Genomic DNA, 13,162 nt, shown 5'->3' with positions numbered 1-13,162 from the left:
CATGGAGCTTGATGTGTACACAGCGGTATTGTCATGCTGGAACCATTTTGGGCCACTTAGTTCCATGGAAGGGAAACAGTAATGCTACAGCATACAAAGACATTCTATACAATTGTGTGCTTCCGACTTTTCATACGTTTGGCCATATAGTGTATTTTATTCAAATAAACACCAACTAACTCTTGCTTGGTATACATTTTGCATTATATTTAGCGTTGTAAAGTTGCCTGTAATATTAGAAACGAGTTTTATAGGCTCCACTGTGATGCACGGTGACCCTGACCAGGATAGATGGATAATTAAACGAATGAAAAATCATCGCATAGCATTGCAAATGTATCCGGAATGCCATCAATGCATCTGTTTAAACTGGTGGCACTGATACAGGAAATGTTGACTGTGAAGATCAAATGCACTTGATAAAATCACTGGCCTTCACTTCCACGATAAAACATCATGCATCTTGAACGAATAAAAAGCAATGTTTGGTGCACATTGCTTTTATACTCTCGGTTATGTTGTAATGTTTCATCCGATTTTGGTTTGCCATGCAGTAGAAAGATAAAAATCACACTAATCACTTTGCATTAAATATGACACAGATTCAAGACTGGTTATTATATAGTGATTTTGGTTGGGTCCTGTGTCATCCTGATCAATTGCTGTAATTGAGTAAATGCCATCAAGGTCTATGGGATTAATAAAAAGTCAAAAAGTCACCTTCAAAACAGCCCATGCCAAAAGTCACCGATTTCCAATATATCCGTGGATGTGATGTACGAGTATGTCCAATACTGCTGCCTGACACATTTCCATGCTGTGGCTCGGCTCACTTTTCAGACCTGCCTGATTCATCCTGATGCTCTACTTTTGCACTTGTAACTCGACGGTCCCACATGAATACCCTAAAAATTGCACGTCCCAAAAACACCCCCACCCACCCCCCAACAAGGCTGCTGCATGTAAACATAAAGACTGTCTTGTGCTCATCCCATGACTTATCATGGGATCGCGCTCATACCGAACATCCTTTCAACACACGGATGTAATGGGATACATCATTCGGATTGAAACAATGATAACGTGTTCAAAATGGATCGTTCCTTTTGGAAAGCTTGCCTGAAGGGTTCACGTGGTACTGTGACTGGGATCCTGGAGGATTTGACAAATAGTTCATGCGATTGGGAGGTTTTTAGCTTCATTTTGATTTGAGTGAACGGTCAGATAGGAAGCTTGCGGGAAAAAAAAGAAAAACCAGAGCTGCGTAAAATGCATTTACAGCATCTTTAGTAACTGCCTGATCAGGGAGACGGTGGTTTAAATTAGGCCAGTGGTTTCTTTTGGGTAATAGAACCAACTAAATTAGTTAGAAAATATCATACGTGGGTACAGGCTACATTTTTTCCTGCGTTTCTGTCGGCATAGTGGTAGGCCACGCCCACTGAATACAGATACAGATATCTGGAGCACTGATACATATACAAATACAGACAGTGGCACACTTCGTACTTTCCGGTGTTACCCTTTCGAGTCTGTTACTCAAAGGATATTTCCTCCCAACTGTCGCACTGGGCTTTTTCATTGAGGATCAAAATGTTTATAAGTATTTCTTTGTGACAGTGTTGATTCTTAAACATGCTTTATGAATAAAATTGATTTGAATTGGTGTTTAAAAGGGTAGACGATATGATCTGAAGAGTGTTTGACTTCGGTCAGGCTTCAAACAAAGAGAAACCTACAACAGAGAAGTGCCTGGATCGCACGACTACAGACCTCTATCTGTGTTCACCTGCTTCCTTTTAAACTTTAACAGACCTCATTTCGTCAAGTGATGGTATGGAGGTGCTAATGGATTTGTGGTTTTACTATCAGAAAGACTGTGTGTGAGAGAGAGAGAAAGAGAGAGCTTCGGTGAGTGAGAGATGGGAATATAGATGGACAGAGGTATTAAGAGAGAGATGAATACAGCGGCGAAGATGAAAGAGAGCTGATGGCTAAAAAAAAAAAAATACGACTGGGAGAGACTGACTTATTGTCCTGACAAAGACTCCAGTTGTGCGACTAATTTTAGGTCCTCCTCTACTGTGTCTGATTAACTATTTACTACACCATCCGTCATGTGCTCTACTGGGCCCCGATGATCCTCTTTGATGAGCTACATTCTCTTCAACCCCCTTTTCTGCCTTAGATTAAACGATAAAAGTTTCATAGCCTCTGTTTGGCTCCAAACAGTCGTTAGCTTGGTTAGCTGTAGCATTCATGTCCATGAGTCGTGACAGGAAGACTGGCCTCATTGAACAAACATCAATTCGTTTCTGTAGGGACAAAGCAAGGCCACCGGAGCCTGAAAAGAGCGAGAGGATCCGGTCATTAGCTTAAAGATTTATATGGAGTAAATGTTTAAAACTAAAGCCTTCCCAGAGTGGTGAGGAGATGGACCTAGCATATGTTAGCAGCTCAGCCTGATTGGACTCTTTCCTCAAGAGTCCATTGTGGTCCTTTAACCCTTATTTTCTATTCAGGTCTGAAATGAGTGGTGAAATGAGTGTTTTCTTAGCAGCTTACCATCCATACCTACCATCAGAGCATGTCGTTGAGCATATGGAGAAGTTTAACATGCCTATTGACATGTCTATAAATATTTATTTATAGATACAGTATTTCTAAGATAGATCCATCCATCCATCCATCTTCTATACCGCTTTATCCTTTTCAGGGTCATGGGGAACCTGGAGCCTATCCCAGGGAGCATCGGGCACAAGGCGGGGTACACCCTGGACAGGGTGCCATCGAAGATAGATCTTTACCACTGTATTTAGGACTTTTACAGTACTTGTACAGTAGATCACAGTAACCAAAAAATTAAGCTGTAGGTATCTCAGTATCACATTTTTAATGGGTCAGGCACTAGAACATGTAATGCATCAAGACGATATTGAGATGGAAGGAGTCTCCAGTGTCAGTGCTTTAATAACAGTCAGAGGTAAAGCGGTTCCTTCTAGTTTTCCGACATTCTTCAGGATGAAGAGCTTAAAGGTTTCTCAGTAACCAAACAAGCTGCATTTTTCATCTTATTAATTTCAAGAGAGAGCAAAAGTGAAAGATGGTTACGTCCTTGATCATATCTCTAAATGGCTATAACGTATCAAGTGTAATTCTTTAATGATCGGTCCCTCCAGGATTTTGTGATTTTGCGATCACACGATTGAACGCGAAATCAAGGAAACGCCACAATATGTGTTGGAGCTTGCGATGTTTCTAAGTTACCTCCGATTCTCTACAGATTTGGGCCAAGACGCATCATGTGACCTCATCACGACGCGCGTTCAACCAAAGCCCTCTTTGATCCACGTGCGTCGAACATCTAAAAAGGTCTCATTTGCCACATGAAACGATCTTGAATCGGCGAAATCGCAGTTGCACAAAAATTGTGTTTGATTACTGTGAAAGACCGTGCAAAATAATCACCTTCAGTGTGATTACAGTAACTCTGCTTCATGTCAGGCTACCTCACTCCTATACGTTGTTTATTTTTTTTTTTAACAGTAGCATGTCCGCAAAATACTTTATTACCTACTAAATAAATTGGAAATAATATAATATACCATCTCATAACGGTCAGTTTCACAATATTAAACTTACTATGACGATCTGAACTGCATTATTAGGAAATGAACGTTGTAGGTCAACGAGACATCCATGGTTTAATTAGTGAACAGAAAAGAAGGATTCAAATCTGTTTTTCCAAGTTCCAAGACATACTTTTAAGGAAGACTAAGTTTTTTGAAGAGTACTGGAAATTGTTGACCAGAATACATCTCTTTAGAGTGTTTTGCCCTTTGCTTGTCCATGAGCGTCTCTAAACATGCATTTCATGCTCACTGTTGTCCGACATGGCCTCTGCTGTCCTTTAATGGATTACCATCCAGTCTGAACTGAGCTGGGCTTTCAAAACAGCACAATTAAAATCCTTTGCATTTAGGATAAAGCTTGTGTGTGTGTGTGTGTGTGTTTGATTTTTGCCTTGTTTATCTGACAGCTCAATGTTTATTTGCTCTTTGGAGAATACTGTATGTAAGCATATATATCTTAACAGCATCTTTATACACGACTCTGTTTTGCCGTTCTTGGCCTGCACGGACATATCTGCATCTATCGGCTTATAGTCTGTCAGTTAGCCGTGTCTGACGGAGTGCTCTGGGATACAGAAGAGGAATGCACCCAGTCTGCTGTGCTTGGCACATTATTTCCTGCAGTTTATTTCTGAGAGCAGCCATTTTGTCTCCCCACAGCCTTCACAGTCTCTGAATCAACATTTTTTTTCTCTCCACAGAAACCTGGTGCTTCTCTGCGGTCTATCAGCAACGTTTCGACAGAGAGTCTTCTTTCTGACAATTGCAGACTGTAACTGGAATCTTACCGAGAACTTATTAAACCTGTATGGGCTTGTTACTGGAAAACAGGTGCCTGATGTTAACGTAAACAGCTAAATGATGCCCGTCAGTGTATTTGCATGCCTATATCTGCACTTTTATTCATTCATTTACAGTAAATGCTTTATCCTGTTGAGGGTCACAAGTGAATCCTATCCTGGAAACACTAGCTATGAGCCAGGATTACACCCTGGATAGGACTGCACTTAGTTTATGTCCACAGAATTTGGATTTATCTGATTATACACCAGTGATAACCCAGAACACACAAACAGCCAGCTTACAAGCAAGACTAGGGCATACAACAAGACACAAATACCAGAAGAAACCGCCTGACGAGGGCATTAACTGGAACTTAAATAGTGGTGCTACTCAAAGTAAAACAGGAAACAGGTGTGAGTGATTAGTGAGAGGCGGCATGCTGGGGCTGATAGGTAGAGTAGTTCTGCGCCAACTGGCGCTACCCTGACAATTTGTTAAAAGCAGTGGGTGTGGTTAAAGTTCTCTGGGATTGATGAGGAAATCAGAAATTACATTTTTTTGGTATCCAAATAGTGTTCCTTAATACTACAAGCACTAGCTCAAAAGTATTAGAGGATTATGAGTACCAATCAGCAACCTGCAAAGTAAAAAACTATGGACAACATACATGTCCATTTTTTTTTTTTTTTTAAATACCCCTGAAATCAAAATGGATGTTTTAGAGCTTTAAGTATGATTATGTTGGTACTGTAGATGTGAGTATGCCAGTGTATATCCAAAAGACAAACAAACAAAGAAAATACAAAAAAAATCTTATTCTGATTGTTTGCTGGTTTTTTTTAAGACTGATCATTTCTGGGAAAATGGTGAAAATGTTTCAATGACTCATACTGTACTTGCAAATCTCTGTAATCGTAAGTCTAAGTCCAATCAAATACTCTCTAGAGCCCATATACCCCACTCCTGTAAACAAACTGTGGCTATCGCTCTACAGTAGCAGCTAATTAGCAGCAAACATGGGTCATTTGTGTAGTTAATTTCCCTTCCAAACTATCCCTCGAGTATTGAAAAGTTGGCTGCACTGACTGTAATAGTCAATGAGCCACAAAGCAGAGTTAAGATACAGCTACCGCGTCTATGACATTGAGAGCAAGCAAGATATTTGGAGATATTGAACTGTGTTCGTGTGTGAAAGTTGTCCAGAAAGCTTGTTTCTCAATATAGTGTTTTTGTGTCTTGAGCTAAAGGACACCCTTTGCTGTGGGCCAGTAACAAACATCCCATAGCCAAAACGAATCCAAGACCCAGTAGTTGGAAAACATCTGCTCTAGGATATTGAGTATGATGAGAACACTGTTGAGTTTCTTTCGATTTAGCATATTCACAAAGGCTATTGGCTGTTGTGGAAATCAGTCAAGCCTTTCAATGCACTCATTCCCTTAATCCTTCACTGACTTCCTGTATAACAAAAAATGAATATGTCAACATATGAAGTGTTTAAATGTTAAATATTCCACACGTTTGTTATATCTGATTGGTCTGAATGCTCACATAAAAAAAATAAATAAATAATAAATTCTACATTCCTTGGACATACTCTTTTGAATACTATTTAATTGTTAATATGACTAATACCAAGTGGGACCAGCAAATCTTATAGACTCTTCTGCAAATGTCGATGGACTCATGTATTCATGGTTAGAAGGTCAGCAGATTACAATGTGTAGAATGCTGTTGGGAAAACTTGTGAAACTGGAGTGGATGTAAAACCAAAACAAAAAAAACTAATTAACAACAACAACAACAAAAAAAAATCAGTTAGAGTTTCTGTCTTAGCTGTTTTTAAGATAAATAGTTCATATACCACATTAAGAATAAACATGGATTGGACATTGATGACATCTAGATTAAAAACAAACCTACACATATGCAGAAACTTAGAACCTAATTAATTAAGGCCATCCCAGTTTGCTCAAATGGAACGCAGTCACGTCTAACCTGGTTCTGACCCCTACGGTTTTCCAGATTCTACCCATTTTCCTTATTTGGTCATAGTTTCCTGTATGATTGTTGGTTTCACCTGTGTCCTGTTACAATTCAGTGTATTTTTACCCCTTTGTTTCTTTACGTGTGTTTTATCCTCTATGCTTTTTGTCTGAGCTATTAAGGTTTTATGGTTCTTCTTTACTTGAGGTTTCCTTTGCATTCTTTCATAATAATAATAATAATAATAATAATAATAATAATATAGTTGTGAGCAGCAATGCTGGTGTCAAGCCAGTTATTGGTACCATGAGTAGCAAAAGAAGCTTTGTGACATGTTTTGACTGGAGTCTGATGAACCATGTATGTTAGAGTTAGAAAAACTAAACTTTCAATCTTTTTTTTTTTTTTTAAATAGCCATTTAGAATTTTTGTCAAGTTTGTGATCCTGTTCTGAAACTGCTCAGGTAGCATCGGGGCATGATTGTTATCATTCAGGAAAACATTCAACAGTTATAAGCCAAAAAAGCGCTTTTAGTATTTCCTGACCAGTAGGGGGCAGTTCACCAAAATTCTGCAGGTAACCTTGGGGCCTAATGTTGATGAAATGTACTAAGTTTTGTTTCAATCCCTCAAAGCTTTGCGAGTATACAGGGTCAAGTTCAATTGTGTCTGTTCTTGGTTGAATTTGTTAAAGCGACATTCAAAAATGGTATGATCTATCAAAATTCTGTGAGTAATTTTGTCAAGTACCTTTAGATGATGGAAATCAGACAAATGGTCTAGGAGGCGTTTGGAAAAAGTAGGGTTTCTAAACATTTAAAAATGGTGGACAGGAAGTTTGCTCAACCATGACATAATTGGTGTCACTGTTCTCGGCAGGAACCACAAAATCTATCAAGACCAGTCTCATGACCGTAGGCAAGAGGAGCCAATAGCTATTAGCATTTTTAGAAATGGTATAATTTTTGACCATAAGGTGCTACTTTCCAAAAACTTTGAGTCCCTTTAGAGCATGGTGCCAAAGACACGTACCAAGTTTTGTAATGATATGCCAAGTCGTTTGTAAAATACAGCATTTCATGACTAAATTCAGTATGGCTGAGATCCAAAATGGCCGACATAGGAATTTTTCATATTGTTGGACTCTGTATACCCAAATGAATCTAATGAGATTAACTTGATTTAACTTAAGATGATTTTATGACGAACTGTTCAGAAGTTATAAGCGAAAATGTGCCTTTTTTAAAAATATCTTGCGACCACTAGGTGGCACTGTTCCAAAACTGAGATGGCACTCTCAAGTCATGATGCCTATGACAAATTAATAAATTTGGTATGAATACGCTAAAGCGTTATAGGCATGTTCGTTAAAGAGCAATTTGAAAACAGTATGGTGTATCAAAATTCAAATCGTTTTGTCGTGAGTGTCTCTAGATGATGCAGGCCAATTTTCATGCAAATCGGACAAATGGCCTAGGACGAGTTCGAAACAGTAGGTTTTTCAGAAAATTCTAAATGGCGGGAAAAGTTTCATGACGGAAAATTAAAATTGTCATATCGCATCGTAGAAATTCCTAAAAACTTAGTTTCTAGGACTCAAAAGTTTTTACAAAATGTGAGCGCAGATTTCGGCAGTTGGTGGCACTAGATGGTTTGAGGTAGAGACTCCAAAATTGCTTTGGTTAATGTTGTGAATGTTCTCTATAGGCGTACCAATTTTTATAACTTTCCTTTGAATGGTTCTATGGGATGCCACAGACTAAAGAGCGGAAGCAGAATAATAAGAAAACTAATGATAATAGGGGTCTTCGCTGCTAATAATTCTCTGATTGCCAGTGACTATCCCAGTGCTTGTTTGCTTATTATGAGAATTTGTCAATAAGGCTAGAACAGTTCAAGCAAGGTGCAGAAACTACAATTTTCTCCCAAATTTTGCATTTTTCCCCAGATATTCCATAGGTTAAAAATATCAGGAAATTTCACATATGTGATGTGAACCAAAAGTTTTATTAGGTTTTGTTGTTGTTGTTCATGCCATTCTGGATGACAAACCTCATTTTCCTATGAAGAACTAATAGTCCAGACACAAAATCTGCTTGCCCCAGGCTGCTGATTCGTCCAGCCCTGTTGTACTACAGTGACTATACTTGCAAAACCAAGGTTACGGTCCCTAATGAAATATAAAACCAAAATAAATTCATATTTTGATGAGAGCAACTGAGAACCTCTATCATGGCAGGTAAATACCTATTTATACATGATGTTTATCTGCGTAAGAGTAACAAAGATAGCCAGATGAAAACTTATTCACATCATTGATATTCCACATGTAAAATGAGAGGTGACATGAACCGATTTACACCTGGTGTGATAAATGAATCTAACTCCCCAATGACTCATTCACGCACATGTAGACGTGCTGTATACAGGAGAAATGAGCTTACTGGTCTCTCTCTCTCTCTCTCTCTCTCTCTCTCTCTCTCTTTCTCTGACATGCGTTCATATCATTCCAATAATTTGACAGGTAAATAATGAGGAATGCATTTCTGCGCTTCTCTAAATGAACCATCATAGTGACTATAGTTTGCCGTGTCAGTGTATGTTAGCAAGCTGGGCTGAAAGAGGCTCATTACAACAACAAGCTGTAAAGGAGGAAATGAGAGAACGAAGATGGCATTTAGAACCCATTAATATAATTAGATGGAAGGACGGATAGAAACTGTTTTCCTTACGTACCTCCAAAATGGCCTGTTTACTCAAAACTAATATAAAGTCATCAACCCGCAAGCTCGGATCTCAATTAAAATCCAGTTTAGGAAACCTCTTATTAATGACAGGTGAACGTGTGTAAGCAGGAATTCAACGGGTCGGGGTACTGCAGGCTCGTTAGGAGACGCTAGTGTATGAGATAGGAAGTCGGAGAGACACACACACACATTATTCCGACACACATACACGAAGTCCATTGGCCCGTTGCCAGTCGATGCTTTCACAGACCGGATGCTGCCTTGTTCTACAGCTCTCCCGGCCAAAACACACCAGCACAGATCAACAAAATGCATGTCTTTGACCACTTTCACTCACTGTATTCCCTCTCAACTTTTTTCTTGCTACATGTGTCTTCCCAGACATAACATTCAAAGGAGAAGTCGACCATTTTGGTGGATGTTTTTGATAATATCGACCTTTATGGAATATCGATCTACTTGTTCCTGATGAAATTCTGACCAATCCCATCCACTCTCGCAGAAATTCTTGACCAACCTTGCTCAATCCCACAGTTATTATTTTTCTGATGAATGAACTTGGTTGGGTCTGTTTCCCAAATTATAAATAAATTAATCGTTTAAACCATAGAAGCACAAACCAGGATAAAGCAGCAAGCAAGGATGAATACACAAACACTATAAAAGCATTGGATCATTTGCCCCAAAAGTGTCATACCTCCAGGCTGTGTGAAAATAAAAACCAGCCATTACTTTTGACGCAGGATCCCAGTCCCAATGCACACCTCCTACAGAGTTCCTCCATTTTAATTCATTCATTCTTCTTTAATAACCACTTTATCCTGATCAGGGTTGCTCTGGATCCAGAGGCTATACTGGGAACACTGGGTGTGAGGTAGGAATACATCCTGGATAGGATGCCAGTCCATCGCAGAGCATCATGGCTACACATTCACACACTTATTCACAGCTAGGAGCAAGTTATTTGACTTGCCAATCCACCTACTGGTATGTTTTTGGAAGGTGAGTGCAAAACTCAAGCTCAGGTCCGAACCAGGTACCCTCTATGAGGACCCTCCCTCCATTTTAATGCTCCCTCTAAAGCTAATACAGATCCATCCATCCATCCATCTTCTATACCGCTTATCCTTCCTTCAGGGTCACGGGGAAACCTGGAGCCTATCCCAGGGAGCATCGGGCACAAGGCGGAAGCTAATACAGATGGAAGCTGTAAACCTGATCTAAAAAATAAATAAATAAATTAGAGCAGTTGGAATTCATCCTGTTTTATTCTAAGGAAACCAAATCATAATGTATATCCACTAACCCTACTGTAACCTTTTGTAACTCTTCGCAAAACTGAGTCATGGAAATTTGCAGGGAGGAGACCATCTTCGCCGTTATTCGAACACCTAAATCCTATTCAGCATTATTCATCCTATCCTGAATTAATTACGAAGTGCGGGCCTCTTTGCTTCGTCCTGATTGGCTGGGTGTGGTGGTCCTCATTTCATTAATCTAGAGCCTGGGTGGCTCTCCTCGAAGAATAAAACTGTTATGGACAGCCACCAAAGTGTCAGAAGAACTTCGCTATATATTAGAAAAAAGTGTTCGAACGAAACCTCTCACGCTGCACCTTTAAAAGTCACATGACTACAGGAATCGTTTTCCATCTTTAGGATGATGGAAATCCGGATCAGCTGCTTCATGTGCTGTGCACAAATGTCTTCACCTCCCACACAGCCTGACCAATTGGCTCTCTTAATCAAATGAAAGTGCTTGGTTAAAGGAGTTAACTGGAATCGAGGACTCTATCCTTTCTCCATCTAGAAGAAACAGACTTGGGATGGAGCGCCTCTTCAGTGTGTTACATAAGAGCAGGGTGGAGCTCTGCTGCTTTCCCTTCACTGGTTCCTTCATATTGTTACGATTTTTATTTATTTATTTATTTATTTATTTATTTATTTATTTATTTTAAATAGTATAATCATCTTATAGGCTATACAGTCTTGATTGCGGATGCTGCATCCGTAACGCTGCAAATCAGACTGCCGTCTTGTCTGACCCGTTTCCTCGAGTACATGTGAGGAAAGCCAGTGCTCATAAAGCATGTGATAAGACGTTACAGATTAGATGTTGCATCCTTCTGTTGTGCTGAGCTGGGAAAATGAAAAACGAGCTGTGATTCTTGGGTAGCACTTTAATAGGACAGGAGATGAAAACAGGCAGGATGCCCAGTTTGATGTCTCATTCTCACTCCTCTTGCTGGAACTGGATATCATAAATGATGAATTTCTGTCCACATACAGCCTCCTAGACTCACCCTCCACCCCCAAGCCTGCATGTATGCTGCTGTGATAAAACATATGCATACGCCAACCTGGCAGTTCAACAACACTTAAACACACATCATGAATGTTAAGACAGAGAGAGAGAGAGAGAGAGAGAGAGAGAGAGAGAGATCAAATCAAGACCTAAAAAGGTACAGGTTCTCCCCAGGTGAGACACTGCAAAAAATGTAACTCCTAGAGTGTTGCATTTAACTCGTGCATTGCCGAAATTAACACCTAGGGTGTCAGTGAACTCTTAATGATGAATGAACCCGCAGTGTTGAGTTCCTGCGTTGTTGGATTAACTCTTACAGTGTCGCATTAACACCCACATTGTTGAATTTGTGTTTAGAACTTCAGATCTGTAAATTGTCAATTCAACGTTGTGTATCACGTGAGCATCATCACTGCATTAATACTGTGGTGTGGCGTTTTGCACTCACATACTGCTCAGCCAAGTGTAAATTAGATCCGAGATGGGCGCTAAATCTGCAGAACCTCGTCTGCGCGCGCTCCGAAGCGACCCAAGCGCGAGCTTTTCGCGCATTACTTATTAAAAATATGGGCTGGCGTTTTCTACTTTATTCATTTCTATTTGCATTTCCACTTCGTGCGTGTAAACAGAGACAATTTTACCGGGCATCACTGATTTATTCATTCATTTAATTATTTATTTATTTATTTATTTAATTAATTCTTAAGACACACACACACACACACACACACACACACTCAAGAAATAAAAGACAAATAAAACTTTAGATGAAAATAATCTTAGTGTGTATTCAGACACTCACCCTCGCGCAGGAGAGACTTCATGATTGGCGATGATAAGGATAAATCCTTTTTTTTATTATTATTAGTAGTAGTATTTAAAAAAAAAAATCCAGTAATTCCAGCTAAACGGTCCAGAATACCTCTCCGAGATGAACGAATAAACAAACAAACAAACAAACAAACAAACCGGTGTATCCCGGATCCCGCGCGCGCTTGGGGAAGGTAGGAAAGCGCGGGTCGCGGATTCAGCCAACAGAGGCGCGAGACGGAGAGCGGAGTCTCGCGCCGACGGGTCCGAGCTCACTCATCGGGCATCGGGCACGCGAGCGCGGTTAGGATCCCGGACTGAAGACCAGACGCAGATACACACACACACACACACACACACTCATACGCGCGCGCGATTGCGCGCAAAAGCGGGGGTTCAAACACTCTCGAGCCCGATATGATGAAGTGAAAGTGAGGGGGGGTGGGGGGGGGGTAATAATAAATGTCCGATCTTGTAGTGGAACACGGAATCCTGAACGGGTCAAAGGTGATCCAGAGGTGAAAAGTGAATAATGTATGTAGTATTCCAGCAAAATAATGTCCATGCAAAGAGTGATAGAGGACAGGAGACAAGCAGCGCTGCTGGGAGAGGAAAGAATTGAAGTGAGGGGAGGGAATGAGAGAGGAGGGGGAGCGATAGAGAGAGGGGGTGGTTAAGAGAGGATTACACTACATAGAGGGTGAGAGAGAGTCGGAGACAGTGGTAAAGAGAGTAATACTGGAGGAGAGAAAGAGCGAGATGGACAGAGAGAGAGAGAGAGGTTAAGAGAGGGAGAGAGAGAGACTGTGAGAAAGGAAAGATGTCTAAGAGTGGAATACATAGTGTGTGATAGAGGAGAGGATGGTTAAGAGAGGAATGGAATACTGAATGAGAGAAAAA

The 13,162-nt window shown here is 40.2% G+C and overlaps 1 protein-coding gene across 1 annotated transcript in view; it reads right to left on the bottom strand.

The window, feature by feature from the left end:
• The window catches only part of rtn4r (reticulon 4 receptor), a 75,787-nt gene extending 62,872 nt beyond the window's left edge, over positions 1–12,915 (bottom strand). The window contains exon 1 of the mRNA XM_053653880.1: positions 12,255–12,915. Within this exon, the coding sequence (XP_053509855.1) occupies positions 12,255–12,276 (22 nt within the window). The 5' untranslated portion in view covers positions 12,277–12,915. The remainder of the gene's footprint in view (positions 1–12,254) is intronic.
• Positions 12,916–13,162: the final 247 nt, after the last annotated feature.

Source organism: Ictalurus furcatus, chromosome 22 (genome assembly GCF_023375685.1).
Source record: "Ictalurus furcatus strain D&B chromosome 22, Billie_1.0, whole genome shotgun sequence".
In the NCBI taxonomy this organism is placed as follows: Eukaryota; Metazoa; Chordata; class Actinopteri; order Siluriformes; family Ictaluridae; genus Ictalurus; species Ictalurus furcatus.
Note: the sequence above shows the minus strand (reverse complement) of the source record. Positions and strands in the feature narration are given on the sequence as shown.